Genomic DNA, 17673 nt, shown 5'->3' on the forward strand with positions numbered 1-17673 from the left:
TGCATCCTTGATTGCTTTGTTTACCACAATTAAATTATTCTTGGCAAAAGTCGCACGGTTTCTATTAATAACGTTGCTTGAGCAACTTGTGCCCAACCGACATTGAACTGTTAAAACAACCAGTTGTCTTCTTGAAAAAAATTACATATTTGTGAAAGGCCAAAACACAACTGATATAAAATAACAACAGCCCGCTTCCGGTTCAGAGAAACTCTTTCAGCAGAATAACGAGAAGAGGTTAAACAAGACAAAATAAATTTAAACAGATTTGCTGCCCCATGCAAGGCGCAAAACTTAACAAATTCATAGATTCAAAGGTTCATAGATTAGTGGTTCCTTGTTTTTCCCACAATGTGCATGGATGGCATCTTGAAGCCTCTTTGTTTCTTGTATAAAATTTTCCCCTAAAATTGAATACACAAAGAGTTATACTGTAGAACAGCGTTAAGGAACCGAAAATATTGAAAATAATCATATAAACAATAACTTGAAATTAACTTCAATTAAATAAAGGAAAAAACGATTCAAACTAGTTTTCCTTCGAAACCTTAACTTGAAATCACCTTAGACTACAACATTTAAACTTAAAATTTTTTGTGTACTATTAAGCCTTACAATTTAGCCAACTTTGCTGAACTTACCAGTAACTTTAAAAAATCATTGCCCAGTTCAGCTGGAGGTGGCAAAACGTTAGTGGCAGTCACGGGATTTTCTTCTGACGACTCATTTTCTATCAATATATTATGTAAAACGAGCTAACATTAACTTTAAATCCTTAAGTGTTGAAAAGAGCCAATAAAATTACCACAAACTCGCACAGGTTATCTTACCTGCATCTGTACTGTCCAACTGTCCTTGACTCCTCCTGATTTTGGTGTAACATTTACGGCAATAAAAGGCATTTTCAAATTTTACGTATCTTAATTGGAAAGTTAAACGAGACTGACCTGTAAGTTGAAGTTTGACTTGAATTCTATCTCATAAAAATTAGTAACCGAGGTGTCTGACATGCCCACCCTCTGCCACCCTAGATAGGTGCAGTTACCTTATTTCCTCCTTTTTGGGATGCCTCTACTTGGTTTGTGGTTCCGCCACTTGAGCATTGTTTTTAATGTATGATTGTGACGTCACTCCAAGTAGGCTTCGTTCGTTCTTCATGTCAGACACCTCGGTTACTACTTTTTATGAGATAGAATTCAAGTCAAACTTCAACTTACAGGTAAGTCTCCTTTAATTATACTTCCACAGCCCTAACTAATCTTCATAAAACTAAAAGCTACTCCAAAACAGCCATCAAGAAAACAGCTAAACACACTAGAATGCCGAAGTAAAACCACTTAAAATATTAAATTCCTTGTAAACATCCATTAAATCTGAGTCATGGAAAATACAGATCACACAAGTTGGGCGTTTCTCCCCAAACAACGCTATTGCTATGGGCCAGACAAATGTCACCTGTAGACACTTTCCCTGAACTCAGGGTCTGTCCAGGGATATCCATTGTACCACCCTCTTTTGACCCCTCTTTTCAGCACAAACATCATCGTTTTCCCCCTGGGGTATTTTGTGTTAGGCTAAGACCAAAAAGGCACCGAAAAGCAAACAATCAAGGCTGATGCACTGCAAAAAGGGGAACAAAAACTGCTCTCCCGAGCTCGGAGAAAGTGACCTAGTAATCCGGCTCAATGGCATGCCTATGGGGAAAAGGCTTGTGGGGTCACTCCTCTGATCTCGAGAACACAAAATAAAAGATAAGGAACAAGACAGCCTTAGAAATGAAAAAAACAGCAGAGTGCCCAAAATTACTTCAGTTTCATCAAATCTGAAAAAATCCCTGACGACACTGAAACGAATCACTGCAATCGGTTCCACTTTGGTCTAGGGCTTCCCAAGTCAAGAACGCAAAATCACCAAACATCTTTCATCCCCCGGTGGCCTAAAACTCAGATTGCCATCCCTGGACCATGAAGATATTCACATCTGTCCAACAAACGCACCTCGATTAATAGGGAATGTACCTTTTCTTGCCTTAGTTATTAGTCCCGCAACCTCAGCCTCTGCCTTTGAAGCGACCAAGCCGATCAAGATTTGCTGAAAGCCCGGGTTGGTTACCAGTGGACGACGCTGCCTTAAATGGCAGAGAGAGGCTCAGTCCTCTTTCTTGTCTTTGGTAACGTTATCCACCTCATCAAGCGCCACAATCTCAGCGTAGAGATAAAACAAAGCTGCTGGATGCACAATCACAATGCAGAGAAAGGATAAAGCTGTCTCAGCTGTTGACGCATCCATCTTCTATGTCCACTTATCCAATTGCTCCTTGCACGCTTCACAGTAGCAGTAGCAGTAGCAGTAGTAGTAGTAGGAGGAGGGGTCTATTATAGTCTGGCGTTTTGGCGGTTTAAGTCAATTTTGAGTGCCGGTTTGCGGTTTCATTCATATTTATCTGGCGGTTTACGGTTAAGAAATTATCGTGCGGTTGCAGGAAATCATAAATTTAGCTTGAAGTTTTCGGTTTTTGCGTGTTTTTCTGGCGGTTATTCAAACACAGTTAAGAGGCTCAGAAAACTTGAGCGGTAACTTTATCTTGCTTAAAGATTCTCTCTTTAACAAAGGATTGCCTTTTAGGGCTAGACCAAGTCAGTCAGGGCTTCCCTCTGTGTCCCCGGCCATGTGGGGAGGGGTGGGGAGGTAATTGGTAATTTGATATAAGGCCAGGCTTCAAAGCTTCGAAAGGGTCACAAAAGCGCGTGGAAAGATTGCGAACGATGTGGCAAATGTCGATATAATTAAATGTGTTGCCTTATTTGACAAGCATGGGGCAGTGCCAAAGTATTTTATCTGTAAGGAAAAATTTCGCATAAAGCTGCTTCGTTCTTTGTACATATTGCAGCAGCTGAAAGAGCTATTTCGGTAAGTGTTGGTTTGTTTATGATATCGTAAGACTTCATTTTATTCATGTAATCGTAATCTGCATAAGACTTACAGTCCTTCAATTCTGACATTCTTTAACAACTTATAATTCGGCGAAGCGAATGTAGTTTGAGCATGAGATGAGGTGAATAGTGTATTGGAATAACTATACTCATGTTTTTGCAGGAAAAAAAGAGAACCCACTCCAAATTCATAGCTTTATATTATCAGTTAGCTCAAATGTTATAAACTTGAGTGACCCTGAATGTTCATGCTGTCATGAAAGGAGCATACTATCTTGCAGCGAGCTATACAGCGATTAATGGTTGTCTTTTTAACGTAGAAGCTCAAAAAATATGATTATACTATTTACTCTGGAACAACTAAACTTTTTACGCATTTTAGAGGGGTTGGTGCTCTTGAAGACATTGCAAGACAGGCCGGAATTGGAGAGAAGATAGAATTACGCCTTGGGAGGCTTGACGCTGCTGGAGAAAGAACATCGATCAACACAGACTCACAAATGGAATTAGAAATGCCGTCCACTCGAAATCAGGTTGATTAACTGCAAGGTAATCAAACATAATAACTCGGTTCTGTCCCACAAATATTTATTTGCTATCACTGAAGAAAATTAACTATTCCGTTAAGGAAAAGTTCTATAAGCCCTCCCTCTCCACTACCCTCCCACCCTCCCATTTAGAGATTGGCTTTTATAATAACCTCTCTAATAACCCACCCAAGGTCACCTCACCTCACCCTTTTGGAACACAACATTTATAATTTGCCCCTCACATTCCCTATTGCAAAGCCCACTTCATGAAGCCCAGTTGGTTGTTGATGCATCAAATAATGTTAAAATTCTTTGATCAATGATCTACCCAATTTAAAGTTTCAGTGCACTTGTTTGAGATTTGAACAATTCTTTTTTTAAGATGAGGATGATGTCAGTTTTAAGATTTGAAATAAGCACTCCATCCTCTCTGTTAAGTCCCTCGTTAATAAGGCCTGAAATAAAATACCCTCACTCGGGGACCTAGTAGAGCTTTTATGGTAAGTTAGGTTAGTGTTAGACCTCGTCTAGGAGAGCGAATTTTTGGCTTCACAGAAACAATGGTCAACCTCAGAGAGTTGGACGATTGGACGTTTGTGTTGAATTCGCACATTTCTTGTCCAACGAGTGCTTTCTTTGAACCGCAAAATGAAAGCTAAAATTTTGAGAGTGCTTAAGCCTAATCATTTAAAGGAGCGCTTACACTCTTGACATATGGCTATGATGAACTGTCACCACGGTGCGCAATCCCGTAGTCGATGAATGAAAATTGTGCAAGGGCGATCTCGTGAAAAGTGTAGTTAACTGAACCGCAAAATGAAAGCAAAAAGTTTACGAGAGTGCTTAGGCCTAATCACTGAAACGAGCGCTTAGGCTTAATCAGGAAGCGAGTGGTATTTCCTGCAGTTAACAGAACCGTAAAATGAAAGTTAATTACCCGAATTGTAAGATGATTTGATCAACGTGCTATAAGAACAAGAGATACATATCAACAAGGAGATTGATCACGCTTTAAGAAACATCATTGTTTGTGCTCGATCATCGTGTTTTATGAACGAGAAATACATATACATCAATGTCCCTCACTCTTTTTGTTTGGCGCCTCAGACGGGAGAAATACTGCGTATCCACAAAGCTCTGTGTCTCCAATGCGTATCTGCGTACCCGCGTATCCACCCAATTTAGTGTAAAGCTTCGACGTGGCAGGGTATTCGGTGAAGCCGTTGATTTCACCAATAGGCTTTTTTTTTGTCTTGTGATTTATTCACCCATTTTTCTTCACATTTCTTTGAAGAAATTATGTCTGTATGAAAAGTGGACAAGCCGAAGCCGCGAGTGTGTTAGATGAGAGGGAAAGCAAAGCTGAAAAGCCTTTTCAAATTGTCATGTCATTTAACGGGCGCACCGGAAAACAAGTGGGTGAAAGACGAAAATAAACAAGTCTGTTTGTTGGAAGCGTGCTTGAATTGCGACAAATGAGCCCCAAAATCTGCAAGAATTTGTGACGCTGATGAATGAAAATGGTTTAAGGGCATTCATGAAAAGCGTAGTTAACCGAACTGTAAAATGACAGCTGTAATTGCCGAATTTGTCGAAATCGCCAATGTTCATCCGCGTAGTATAAATACCAATGGATGAACTAATTTGACGAAATTGGTAAGACATCGCCAAAATTGCCGATTTTGTCAAAATCGCCAAAATCGCCAATGTTCACCGGTGTGGTGTGAATACCAATGGATGAAGTAATTTGACGAAATTGGCAAAACATCGCCAAACTCGCCAATGTTCACCCGCGTGGTGTCAATACCAATGGATGAACTAATTTGACGAAATTGGCAAAATATTGCCAAAATCGCTAATTTTGCCAAGATTGTCAATCGTGCAGCTCTTTCGCCAAATCTGCCATTTTGGTCATCGTGTGCTTTTCTGGACATAAGTGTGTGAGACGCAGAACCTGACCACGATGGAGTGTGAGCTCCACGACAAAACCACTGCAAACGTATACAGATCCTTTTAACTGGCCAGCAGTATCACAAAAAAATGTTTACGACTGATTAACCGACCAACCAACCAACCAACCAACCACCGAAGTGAGCGAGGGAATTCATTTCCGCACATGACTGAATTTTAAAAAAAATGCAGTCTTAAAAACTAATCAAACCACAGGGAAGCATCGTGCTACCATCCGACCTCATCGCCTGAAAATGACTTGAAACATGCCCATTCTCGTCACAAGCGACTACGTCATGAGGATGATACTTAAGAACAGCGACCTTTTTCACGGCATTAGAGAGGGAAGTATTGTAAGGCCCTGAACACAAAAATAGCATTCAATGGTCTTCAATTTACACTACTGGATCGGCTGCTAGATCCCTGCCGCCTATCAGAAGGCCTCTGTCCTCGGTTGAGATCATTCCATGGTAAAGGTAACGTAAATTTCACAAGCTTGTTAGAACGACCACATAAGAACAGACAACACACCCAGCTCTAAAAAATTGTACTTTTACAATTCGTTATAAACATCTCGAGCAATCTTTGTGTTTGTGAACAGCCCCTTAGACCTCAAAACCTTTTTGTTCGCTGGTTACTGAATGGAGTTGTATAAAAACAATTTGTTTAATATCTTGTGGTCTTCCTGAGGAGAAATACGATTATTGAGCTAACACATCGCAAAGAATTTGCTACGTGCTGTTAAAAGATCGGTTATGAGGATAATAGTCCTAGCTGCAGGGCAGTGTCGGTTTTTAGAAAACAAAAGCGGTTTCGAAGGAACAAAATATGGTGGTTTACGGAATATACGACCCCCTAATAATAGACCCTCTAGTAGGAGTAGTAGCACGCCAAGTTGGGGTTCTGCGGCGGGTCGATCAGTGGATAATGTGGATCAAACAATTTGATCCACATCCCTCGCCTCTAACCCTTAACCCCAAAGCCTAACGAACAAGCTAGCCCCAACCCTTCCCCTAAACGGATTAAAAAGCTATTGTTCAAGTTTTCGCCTCTCTTTTCACGATGTTACTGCAAACGCAATAATGCTTTTTTTTTCTATGTGACATGACTTGAGTATTTAATAACTTCAACGGGACTGATACACTTGATTGCGCACATACTAAGTCCTTATTGTTTTCAATTAGAATGTAATGATTTAATAACTTGAACGGGATCGTCACAATTAATTGCACATATACAAACTGCACAGAGAGCTTTGTCTACACGCCTGAACATGCCCAATTGGCGTCACAATGACAATTATGATTACCAAGATTAATTCTGACACCTGTGAGACAATCGTTCATTTCAACGCGAGTGCTAGCACAGTGTGGATCAAAGAAGAACTCTTCCTTCGTAAAATGGCTATCTTGAATTGCAAACCTCAAGCTTCGATCTTTTGGCTTTGTAAACTGTTCCGTCTTTGGTTAGCAGGACTTTACGCTTCTGGCCTTACAGTTTCACAGACTTAACGGCGAGGACTCCTTTTTCTTCCCCGCCGGCAACAGAGGCACCTTGTTGGAGTCTAGTGCTCCAACCCAGTAACCGCGCTGTACAATCTTACACACGCAAACCTTTATTTCTGTTTGGTGATAAGTTTGTTTTGGATATAACAAGCTTACACATATCCGTGATTGGTTTCTTGATTTTTAGTGAAGTTGGAGTCAACTTTTTCTGTGATGCAGATAAGTAAAGAAACAGACTGTGCATTGCAAATGCTTTATCGAATTAAACAAAACCATCTTTTTGCAAGCTGATCATTTCGGCACAAATAACTTAAGGAAATATTTAAGTAATATTCCTACCGCTATGGATGCTCTTAGCAGATAAGGACTTTTTTGCTATATCTGTGAAAAGTAGTTCTCTTTAAAAAAACGAACGACACAACATAATCGTAACAGTCATTACCTTAATCCAACAAAAAGAAAAAAAAAGTTGTCTTGAAAAGCATTTAATTCCGAGTCAGCCCTCAGTTGCTTGATTAAGTGTTCCAGCTGAACGTAAACAAGGATTATTTTTCACGTGCGTTCTGCGGCTCGAGGCTGCTACACGGCCATACTATGTGAACAAGAGCTATTGGCAGTTGACGGTTTTTGTGTTCAGGTAGAAAACGATTTGGAAAAGTTTTTTTTTCTTGCATTTTTCGCTGGTTTTAATCCAGGTTTGACATAGTATAGCTGTGATCAGGACACACTGGTGGCTACGTAGTTATTCAAGTCATGCATTGGAGGGATATAAACTTAAAGCTAATTGTCTACTTTTAATTTCTTTAGAGTTGCTTTTTGGTCTGCCTTTTGCAATTTTTGGCATAAGTCTTATCTTAAGAAGATTTTTAAATTTGAATCTGATAAGATTGCACTTTGCCTGCACGGCCTACGACAGAAGAGAAGAAACGAAAGAAAAGAGAAAGAATGAGAACGACACAACAGTATACCAGTAATATCTCAAACTTGGTGGAATAAGTTACTCCACAAATTCCTTTCTTGGACACTCTTACAAAGGCAGTAGTTTCTAAAGAAACTGTGGTGCTGCGTCGGTGGGGAACTAGTATACAAAAATTTGGTTTTATCAACCGAGTTGATAATGTAAATTGACCACGGTACAGAGATTCTTAAAGCTGACGTTTCGAGTGTTAGCCTTTAGTCGGAGCGAATCAACGAATTGTGGGTTATGTGTAGTTTTTATAGTAAAGTGGGAGCTACGCTATTGGTGGTAACATGGCAACGTGAAAAACAGGAATACATTAGTTAAATGAACAGCGTTCGTTAATACCGTGAGGATTAAGGGTCCCGATTTGGAAGATAAATTTTTGTTCCCGATTCGTGCGGCTGTCCGTCGTACCTTGATGTAAGGAAAGGCCGCGTGTTTTAAGGAGTGGTTAGGGAGATTAAAATGACGAGCGACTGGTTTAGATGCATCCTTGTCATTCTTCTCAACATCATAAAGGTGTTTGCGGAATCGGTTGCCTAGTCGTCAACCTGTCTCGCCAATGTATAACTTATTGCATAACGTAAAGGTCATGCAATAAATGACATTTGCGGAGGTACTTTCGAAACGATCGGTGACCTTAACAGATCACTTAGATCCTGATATTTTGCTAGTGTTAAGAGTGAAAGGACATCAAAAATTTGATACCTTATTTCAGATCTGTTACAGCTGTTACACGGTTTATTATTATTTTTTATTTATCCACAACTATGGTGGGGGTCGCACAACAGAGCGAGGCTCCAAATTAAGTGCGCCCTTATTACCCACCCAACCATGATATACCACAGAAGACAGACCACAACACCGGGAACTACATGTCCTACTCTTTGTGACAAGTGTGCGGGTTCTTATACGGATTATGAACATTGAAGGGTTATGAGACGGGACCTCCGGCTTATCGTCCTTACCCAAGAAGACTAGAGAGTCTAACCATTTGCAGATGTAATTACAAAGGCAGCACTTTCTCCTCAGTTATTTAAAGATCCTGAGTGTTGGTCTGGCCAGAGTTGAACTCACCACCTCACGCGTGACAGCCCGGTGCTCAACAAACTGAGCCACCGGTGCGCGGTTGGCTTTGTTGATGATCGTATCACTCAACACTGAGCACATACCCAATTCAAGACTTGAAAGAACAAACGATACCCTATTTCAGACCAAAACGGCTAGAACACCATACCCTTTGGGGCTGGGCATACCTACAGTATATAGCCCATATATCAGAGTACACCCAACCCCCCCCACCGAGGTCTCCAGTTGCTTAGTGCTTTGAGCATCCCACTAGATCACGGAGGGTTATGGTTTCAAATCTGAGTATCACATACTTGCTTAGGTATCTACCGATCAGTTATTTATAAGACTGACAAGGTGCCAACAGTTTATTTATTCATAGCTTCTCCATCCTGTGTTTCAACAAATACTTCTTCATCCAACAAATTCTGTGACTCTTCAAGAGGCAAGGCTTCATGAACATACTCAAATGATCCCCCATCAGCAAATTGTGCAACTGTATGTCCTTGGCCAGTAAGCACCCATCTTGTAGTTAGCAGGCCTTCTACACCTACAGGACCCCTTGCATGGATACGACCAGTGCTTACACCAACTTCTGCACCTGAAAACATGCAATGTTGGTTAATTGCATTACATGCAACCTGTTGCTCTGCTATGATAAATTCACCTACCAAGCCCAAAGCGATATCCATCGGAAAATCTGGAACTGGTGTTATGGAATACACATGCACTGTCCACTGATTTTAAAAAAAAGTGGGCAGTGTCACCTAGAATAAAAAAAATGCCATAATACACATGATTATTCAGTGAAAATACAGTAAACGAATCGCATTTTTTAAAGAGAAAACATAATCTCAGAAAGCTAAAGAAGCTGTGTTACAAGGAAGCAAAGAAATGTATATTTCTGACGACATGATTCCATTTCAAATTGACTAAGATATAAAGAAATGCTTTTAAATTTCATGAAATATCCCAAAACTATTATAAAGTTTATTTGCATATGAAATCATCAATTGGAAAGACCTTCGACCTTTAAATCACTTGGTGCAATAATTAAGCATGACCTTAAATGAAACAACCACACTGATTTTAGCAAAAGTAAAGCCAGCAAACGATTGTATAAGATATTCCAGAGTATTAATATGTCAAGTTAGAATCTATGCAAAAAAGAGCCCTTAATAATGTTTCCCAGATTATAGTTATAATGAAGCTTTGACCACTTCTGGCCTTGACAGCCTTGAGAAAAGACGACTTGCAAGTTTAGCTGCAAATGGAGGTTACGCACTTGTCGTGAAGTTATTAGCGTAAAATATAATCGTAGATCTGGGCATGAAAAGTCTTTCCGCCTTTACATTAGAACCAAGAGAACGAACGATATTATTACCTTAACATTTTTAGATTAGTTTTATATTTGTATTGTAATTGTTAATTTTACCACTCGACAATTCAGTTGTATTTTAATGCAAGAGTAGAATAACCCTATTTATTCAGCAAGACCCAAGCTGATCACAAAAATGCTATGCAAGCTGTCCCTCTCCTTCAGGGAATCAGAGAGAAGAATTTTTGCTGCAAGCCGTGAAAGATGTCTGTCCACCAATGGCCCACTGATTTTTTGGCCTCCATTTGTCAGCAGATTGCATGTCTGCAGATGACAAACAAGTACAATTTCATCCCTTATCAACGTGTTAAAAACGTAGATGAAGTGCGCAGCTTTCTTGATTTGGCACAATACAGCTTCATCTCCCAGAGTTCAGGGATTCCACTGATAGCCATACAGAAATGTAAAGGTAACCAGTTCAATTCACAAACATATTCTTCTCACAAAAGCCACACTCACACAAACTTCCAATATTGATAAAGGCCAGTGAGGAAAGCTTTGTCTGTCAAGGTAATGTCAACCTAAAGAATTGTTTTATACTTCATTCAAAAATTTGGTTTTATCAGTGGAGCTGATAATTGTAAATTGGCCACCGTACACAGATTCTAAAAGCTGACGTTTCGAGCGTTAGCCCTTCATTCAACCTGACATAAGAAATTACTTACCTCCTCATTACCTAAAAATAACAAAACGATAACAGTACAATTTTGTAATTTTGTTTTATCCCAACTCGATTTTCTTTTTTCAACAAAAACCAATTCTGATTTGTTTTAAAGAATTTGGTGCCTGTTACAGTTGTGGTTACACAGCAGAAACCATGCATGGTTGATTTTAAGCTTGCCACTATAGACATGCTCTAGCAATGTTAGTGCACTATTCACTGTAGTTGCCAAAAAAACTATCAAAGGAAGGAATAGGTAGATTGCCTATTTACTCACAGTTGTCAGTAACTATGACATCAGTGTGTGAGCTCCCATAACGATGTACATGATCAATAGCTTCCTGGACATTTCTAACCACTTCCACTGCACATTCTAACCCACTGTATTCCTTTTTCATACTCTCGGCTGGGGCTGGAGCAAATGGTAACATCTTTACCAAGTTTGGCCCTGCATGAACTATCACCTGAAGATACATGTAAGAAATCAACAACTAATAAAGGTGTTGCATTTCTGAGCTGCACGAGGGAGCTGAGATGTGACATAGAAAACTCACCAAGGATTGAGAGCTGGAGAGAATCGCATAATAATAATAATAATAATAATAATAATAATAATAATATTAAGAATAGTAATGATAATAATAATAATAAGAAGAATAATAATAATAATAATTTGTATAATTTTGTATAGTGATAATTGCAAGGTTCACAACCGTTTAACAATGACATTATGTAAATAAGAATAAAAGTAAATATTTGCAAAAAACGTATTTCTAAAAAAGGGCATAGTCATTAATTAATCAATACAAATATTACGATTAACAGACAAAAAACAAAACATAATACAAATAAATAATCATTAATAGAGTAAACCCATGAGATATCACAGGTTTTGTACTTATCATGCATCTTATATCACATATAAAATCATGCACCAACTCAATGGCAATAACTAGTCAGGATATGCTAGTTTGAAAAGACAGGTTTTAAGCAAGCCTTTAAATATAGCTATAGACGAACATGACCGGATATTAGGAGGGAATGAATTCCACATCTTTGGGGCTACACAAGAGAAACCTCCCTTTCCATAAGAGTTAAGATTACAAGAGGGCTTAGACGGAAGATCGAGGTCACATGACCTTAGAGTCTTTGAAGGTCTTTTAAGGTTTGATTAAGTGAGACAAATAGGATGGTGCACAGTTATTGAGAATTTGAAAGTAAGGTCCGTTTTAAACGTCGCATTTCACATGTGCAGAATCTAATTCATATGAGCGACAACAATAGATTTTTCTCATTTGCATTAGATTCAGCACATGTGAGATGCGACGTTTAAAAAATGGGCCTTAGAAGTAAAATCTTATATTGAATTCTTTGTTCAACAGGTAGCCAATGTAGACTACGCAGAATTGGAGTGATACGTTTGAATTTGTGAGAAAAGGTGAGGACCCTGGCTGCAGCCTTCTGTACCGGCTGTAAATTATGCACTGAAGATTTAGATAGGCCTAATTTGGAAGAAATGAATGTGTTGATACATGCAAGTGTCTCACTGGCCTTAACGCTGATGTGTTTCCTGATTTTTCAAATGTTCCTTAAATGGAAAACGCAGGATTTACAAATATAAGATGTTAGGACAGCAAATTTTAAAGAGTCAATTGGAGGCCTGGGACGATAGGATAAGAAGAGAGTAGAAGACCTTCAGTTGTATCACCTTTCATCTTCTGTTTATTCTGCACCATCCACCAATCGATTCCAGTAACACAAGCTTTCAGTTTTGATTTCGCAGAATGAAGCTGAGACACAGAGGATGTTGAAAACGTGATGTAAACAGGGCTGCAAAAGCTAAATTCGGCCGATCAAATAGTTTTGTGACCAATCTCCCGAGAAAAAACCTATAGATGATTTTCACCTGACGTCACAGCAGCCATGCTGGTGTACAGAACAATAGAGAAAAAAGTCTTTTGGGAATTTGACCCTATTATAATGCAAAACATGAGCCATAATGTGCTATTGTTTTGTTCACCAACATGGCGGTCTCGGCACGAGATTGAAAACCATCTATTGATGTAATTTGTGACAAACGGTATTGACATATATTAATATTTTGCCAACACGGAACAGAGGTCTGGGTGCGAAGTCCTTTGCGTGGGCTCATGGGTTGTAGTGAACTTAAGCACCAGACGTTTTCTACGGGGCGATGGAAACCAGAAGTCAAATTTACTTCTGATCCATGTTTTCTGCCGACAGGGTGAGCTGTCACAACTCCGACTGTAAAACATGGGTTTCGCTTTTATGATTTTCGTGCTTTTATATCATTTTGAATGCAATGTTCTGTACTTAGTGATACGTAAAATATTAGTCTATCGTTTTGGCGCTTGTACAAGAGATTGTCAAGTATTTACATTCATTTTTTTTAGCCTTCAGCGTGAAGATGGCTATCAAAAAAACAACCTGTAATGGAATGAACAGATGACCATGGCATTTTCCTGTTGCGTGAAATGATTGATAGCAAATTGTTTCAGTTCAAGAAAGGCTGTCCAGACCATGGCAAAATCTGGGAGTCAATCCATGAAAGATTGAACAAGCTCGATAATCCAAAATTTATGATTAAGGAGAAGAGGTGTGTCAGGGACTGATGGAATCTGCTCAGGCCAAGTTAAAATGCAAGAGCCAGACTACAAGACCTACAGATTGAACTGAACTACAGAAGCAAACAGAGCAGCAAGTGCAGATTTCACAGGCATTGACGACCATGATGCAAAATCGGGTTAAGAAGTAAGATCTTAAGTTAGATCACTCAAGAAAGAACACACTTTAATTGTCCTTAACAGTTAATACGAAAATATTGTGATAACAGATATTGTGATAACAGATAGGACTGTCTTCTGGTGCTGTGCTTTTATAAGAAGATAAACATGGAGTACATCATCCTGTTTGCTACTTCTCAAAAACGTTTAGTAAAAGCCAAAGAAATTACTCCACCATTGAGAAAGAATGTTTCGCGTTAGTGTTAGCCCTCCAGCAATTTGAAGTTTACATCACTTCTTCGAGTCTACCAATCAAAGCTGAGGTGGAGTTTGATGCTTCAAGAGTACGACTTGGATATAACACACATCAGGGGAAAGGATAACGCGATTGCTGACTGTCTTTCAAGAGTGTGAATGTGACAATATATCAAAGAAAGTTCTACAAACTTTCTTTTTTCTTTTTGAAGAGGGGGAGTGTTACAAGGATTGGAATATTCTGGAAAGTTCATGAAGGTCAATGTCATCCAATGTGTTGTTTCAAGAATTTTCTAGAACTGTGACTTGTAAGTTTAGAAATATAGTTTATTGTAATAGCTGTAAATAGTAACTTTTGGAAACTTCTAGACTCTATTCGTCGGATAACTACATGTATCTAAGCGGCTATCCAGTCAGTCAGTAGGTTGTTGTTGTGATTTGGGACTTCGTTCCCTGTTTGTGATTTCCAAGTGATATTGTGTGACAAGTGACAAGTGAAGGGATTTCCCCGTTCGTGTGTGATTCTGACATTTTGTTGTCAACTTGGTTTCCATGGAGTGAGATTTCGTCAAAGTGAAGGACAGTACTTTGCCTGTGGTCAGATACGCGTAGAGAAGTATTGAGTTAATTGTACTGAGATTGTACTAAGACTAGTCGCTAGCTGAGATAAGTTGTCTCCCGTTGTTTACAGATAAATAAATTGTGGTTCATGGAAATAACGAGGTTATTATCTTTCTGCCGGTAATTTCTGCCGGTTACCGTAACAACAGTTGTAACCAAAGACAATATATTTGAAAACCGGAAATATATACACAACTTCATAATTGATGATACACGCGTACTTCACTGATTCCATCAGGTCACCATGATCAGACGTTATGACGTCGTTGTCGTAAGCTGCTGTTTCGCGCATTCCTTTACAGTAATTGCGATGTTGTTAAGTGAGCATACAAAATATGAAGCATGAGGTGAGGATTCCCTCGCTAAGTAGCCGCTGCACATGCTTTAAACCCACGACAGGGGTCTCTTTTCCCATACTCATCAGCCCAGTGAACACAAAAGAAAAGAGATCTTGGCCAGCAGGGAACCATTGACTAAGGATGAAGATGAATGCATAGGGAAAGCTTTACAGTATGAGCAGCGCATAAATTCTTTCTCTGAATCCCACTGTAGCTAATCAAATTCGTTTAACCTCTCTCTTTGAAATTTGCATCTATTTTTCTTTTCTTGCTTGTTGGCTCATCTTCTTTAGCTTTATCGTGGATTGATATTATCATTCAAGGCAGATTTACTCACTTTTGTAGAATGTGAAGTATGGCTCTATATTTATGTTATAAATTATTGAAAACAAGACAATACAAGCGTGATGACTTGACTGGGATATAATTCACTTTTTTACAATTATCTTACCTTGAAGAAGAAGGCTTTTATTTTTGTCCCCCTCTTGACATTCCACTATCACAAACTTTTAACATGTGCAATAAGAATGTGCTTTATTCGCAGTCTTCATTTGTATGTGTTAGCAGAGTATGGGATGGAAACGAAATATCAACAGAAAAAATGAACCTTCACTGGCGTTGGGGGAATTTGTTAAGGAAACTGACGACAAATAAACAAACACCGATGAAAGCAAAATAGTGTAAATTTATAATTTAGGGCCAGATTTTATCTTTATATTTGTTGATTAATGTTTCTGTTTCGTGACGTACCACTTGGAGCGCACAAGTAGAGTCAGGTGAGAAAGCAGAAAGGCAATTCAGTCCCACTGTACTTGAGCTTTTAAGGCACGTGAGTGCATTCACATGTGCGACCATTTGGTTGTTAACTTGGAGCCCTGCTGCAAGTGACAATTGCTTCAATTGACCACGGCCCCGCGACCCCCAGGACGTAGCGGGGGGAGTGTAACAATGCATTTCTCTGGGGGGATGGGGACAGTATGTTAACAGTGGTGCGGATTTTTCACTGGGACGGTAATGCTAACCTTGACAGAGTGGGACTGGGTTTGAGGACCAAAAAACCTTCCAGCTTCAACATGGTAGAAACAACAGCAATAGCAAATGGAATCATACTCGGCCGTCTACCTACGTGGTTGTAAAGTGCTTACAATTACAGTAAATTGTTCCTTTTGCTAGATGAGACAATGCCGCATGACAAAACCTTTGCACTTTGTTTTTGATGGGGCACAAAAAATTTAAGACATTTTTTTGGTCCAAACATTTGTAAAAGTAATCATCCAGTTTTATTTTCCCTTTCTGAAGGTTCTAAGATAACGTCAAGTCAGCAGCCTAATTTTAACTGAGAAAACTTTCACAGGGATATTTCTCGACAAGATTGGTCTTATAACAGTGATGACCCGAACGTTTTGTGGGCTGACTGGAAAGCTAAATTTTTGAGTATTGTGAACAGCCATGCTCCAATGAAAACAAAATGTGTTAGGTCACGCAAGGTACCTTGGATCACATCAGACCTGTGGAAGGGTCTAACGATCCTCAAGACAAAAGGCTACGTAATAAGATCAATGGAGAGGTTAAACCTACCAAGGCACCCTATAATGCTAATGAATTTTTTCAGTCTAATGGCAACTCACGTAAAGACTGGCAAATGATTAACGCACTCACGTCCCGTCAGAAAAACAACGTGTCTGTGAAAGAATTAAGAGTAGACGGGAACTCAGCAACCAATTCTCACGAGCTTTCAAATGCATTTAATGATCACTTTTCAACAATTGGAACCAAACTTGCTAATGAGGTACCCCTTGTTATTGAAGGTTAAAGTTATGCCGATTACATTGTTAGCAGCAACAACAAGTTCGTTTTCAATCCAATTAATAGTAGCAATGTTTTTTCTCCTCTAAATAAATTATCTAAATCCAAAGCAACAGGTCTCGTTAATATTTCTGCCAAACTAATTCGGGAATGTGCCGATCTTATCTCGATCCCGTTATGTAATACATGTACCTTCAACAAGTCTTTAAGTTCGGGTTCTTTTCCTGATGACTGGAATGTGCTAGAGTGACTCCATTGCTTAAACAAGGTGAACGAACTGATGTGAATAATTATCGGCCAATCTCTTTTATCTCAGTAATAGCCAAGGTGTTCGAGAGAAAGTGTACAGTCAATTATATGGTTTTTTGGGTAATTAAGAGGTTATCACACACCAACAATCAGGTTTTCACTCCTTGCATTCGACTGTCACTGCTCTCTTAGAAGCGACTGACAGCTGGGCTTTCAATACAGGTCGCGGTAATGTAAATGCAGTGGTTTTCCTGGACTTGAAAAAAGCATTTGATACTGTTGATCACGATGTTCTTCGTCTGTACGGAATACAAGATTCTGCTTACGATTGGTTTAAGTCGTATCTAAATAACCATACCCAGTAATGTGTCGTCAATGGTTCGCTTTCCAAAGTCTGTTCTCTGGGCTGTGGGGTCCCTCAGGGAACTATCCTAGGCCCTCTTCTATTCTTGATCTACATCAATGATTTGCCAAATTGTTTATCGTTCTGCCAACCTAGGATGTATGCAGACAACAACCACATAACATATTCTAGCAGACTTACACTCAGTGCAGTCTAGTCTGAATCATGATTTAAGTAACATCCACAAATGGCTTCTCAGGAAAAAACTTACCCTAAATACGACTAAAATCGAGTTTATGTTAATTGGTTCTAGACAAAAACTGAGTACATT

General features: G+C 39.2%; 1 protein-coding gene across 4 annotated transcripts in view; it reads right to left on the bottom strand.

The window, feature by feature from the left end:
* Positions 1-8594: 8594 nt before the first annotated feature.
* LOC138043285 (delta-1-pyrroline-5-carboxylate synthase-like) overlaps positions 8595-17673 on the bottom strand; it is a 183722-nt gene continuing 174643 nt past the window's right edge. For 2 of the 4 annotated variants that reach the window (XM_068889477.1, XM_068889476.1), the window contains 3 exons: positions 11264-11450; positions 9619-9714; positions 8595-9548 (listed from right to left, as the gene is read on the bottom strand). In XM_068889477.1, the coding sequence (XP_068745578.1) occupies positions 9316-9548; positions 9619-9714; positions 11264-11450 (516 nt within the window). In that variant the 3' untranslated portion in view covers positions 8595-9315. Of the gene's footprint in view, positions 9549-9618; positions 9715-11263; positions 11451-16490; positions 16627-16676; positions 17495-17673 lie in introns of those variants that run through there. The other 2 variants (XR_011131223.1, XM_068889478.1) reach the window with 2 other exon arrangements.

Source organism: Montipora capricornis, chromosome 3, assembly GCF_036669925.1.
Source record: "Montipora capricornis isolate CH-2021 chromosome 3, ASM3666992v2, whole genome shotgun sequence".
Lineage (NCBI taxonomy): Eukaryota > Metazoa > Cnidaria > Anthozoa > Scleractinia > Acroporidae > Montipora > Montipora capricornis.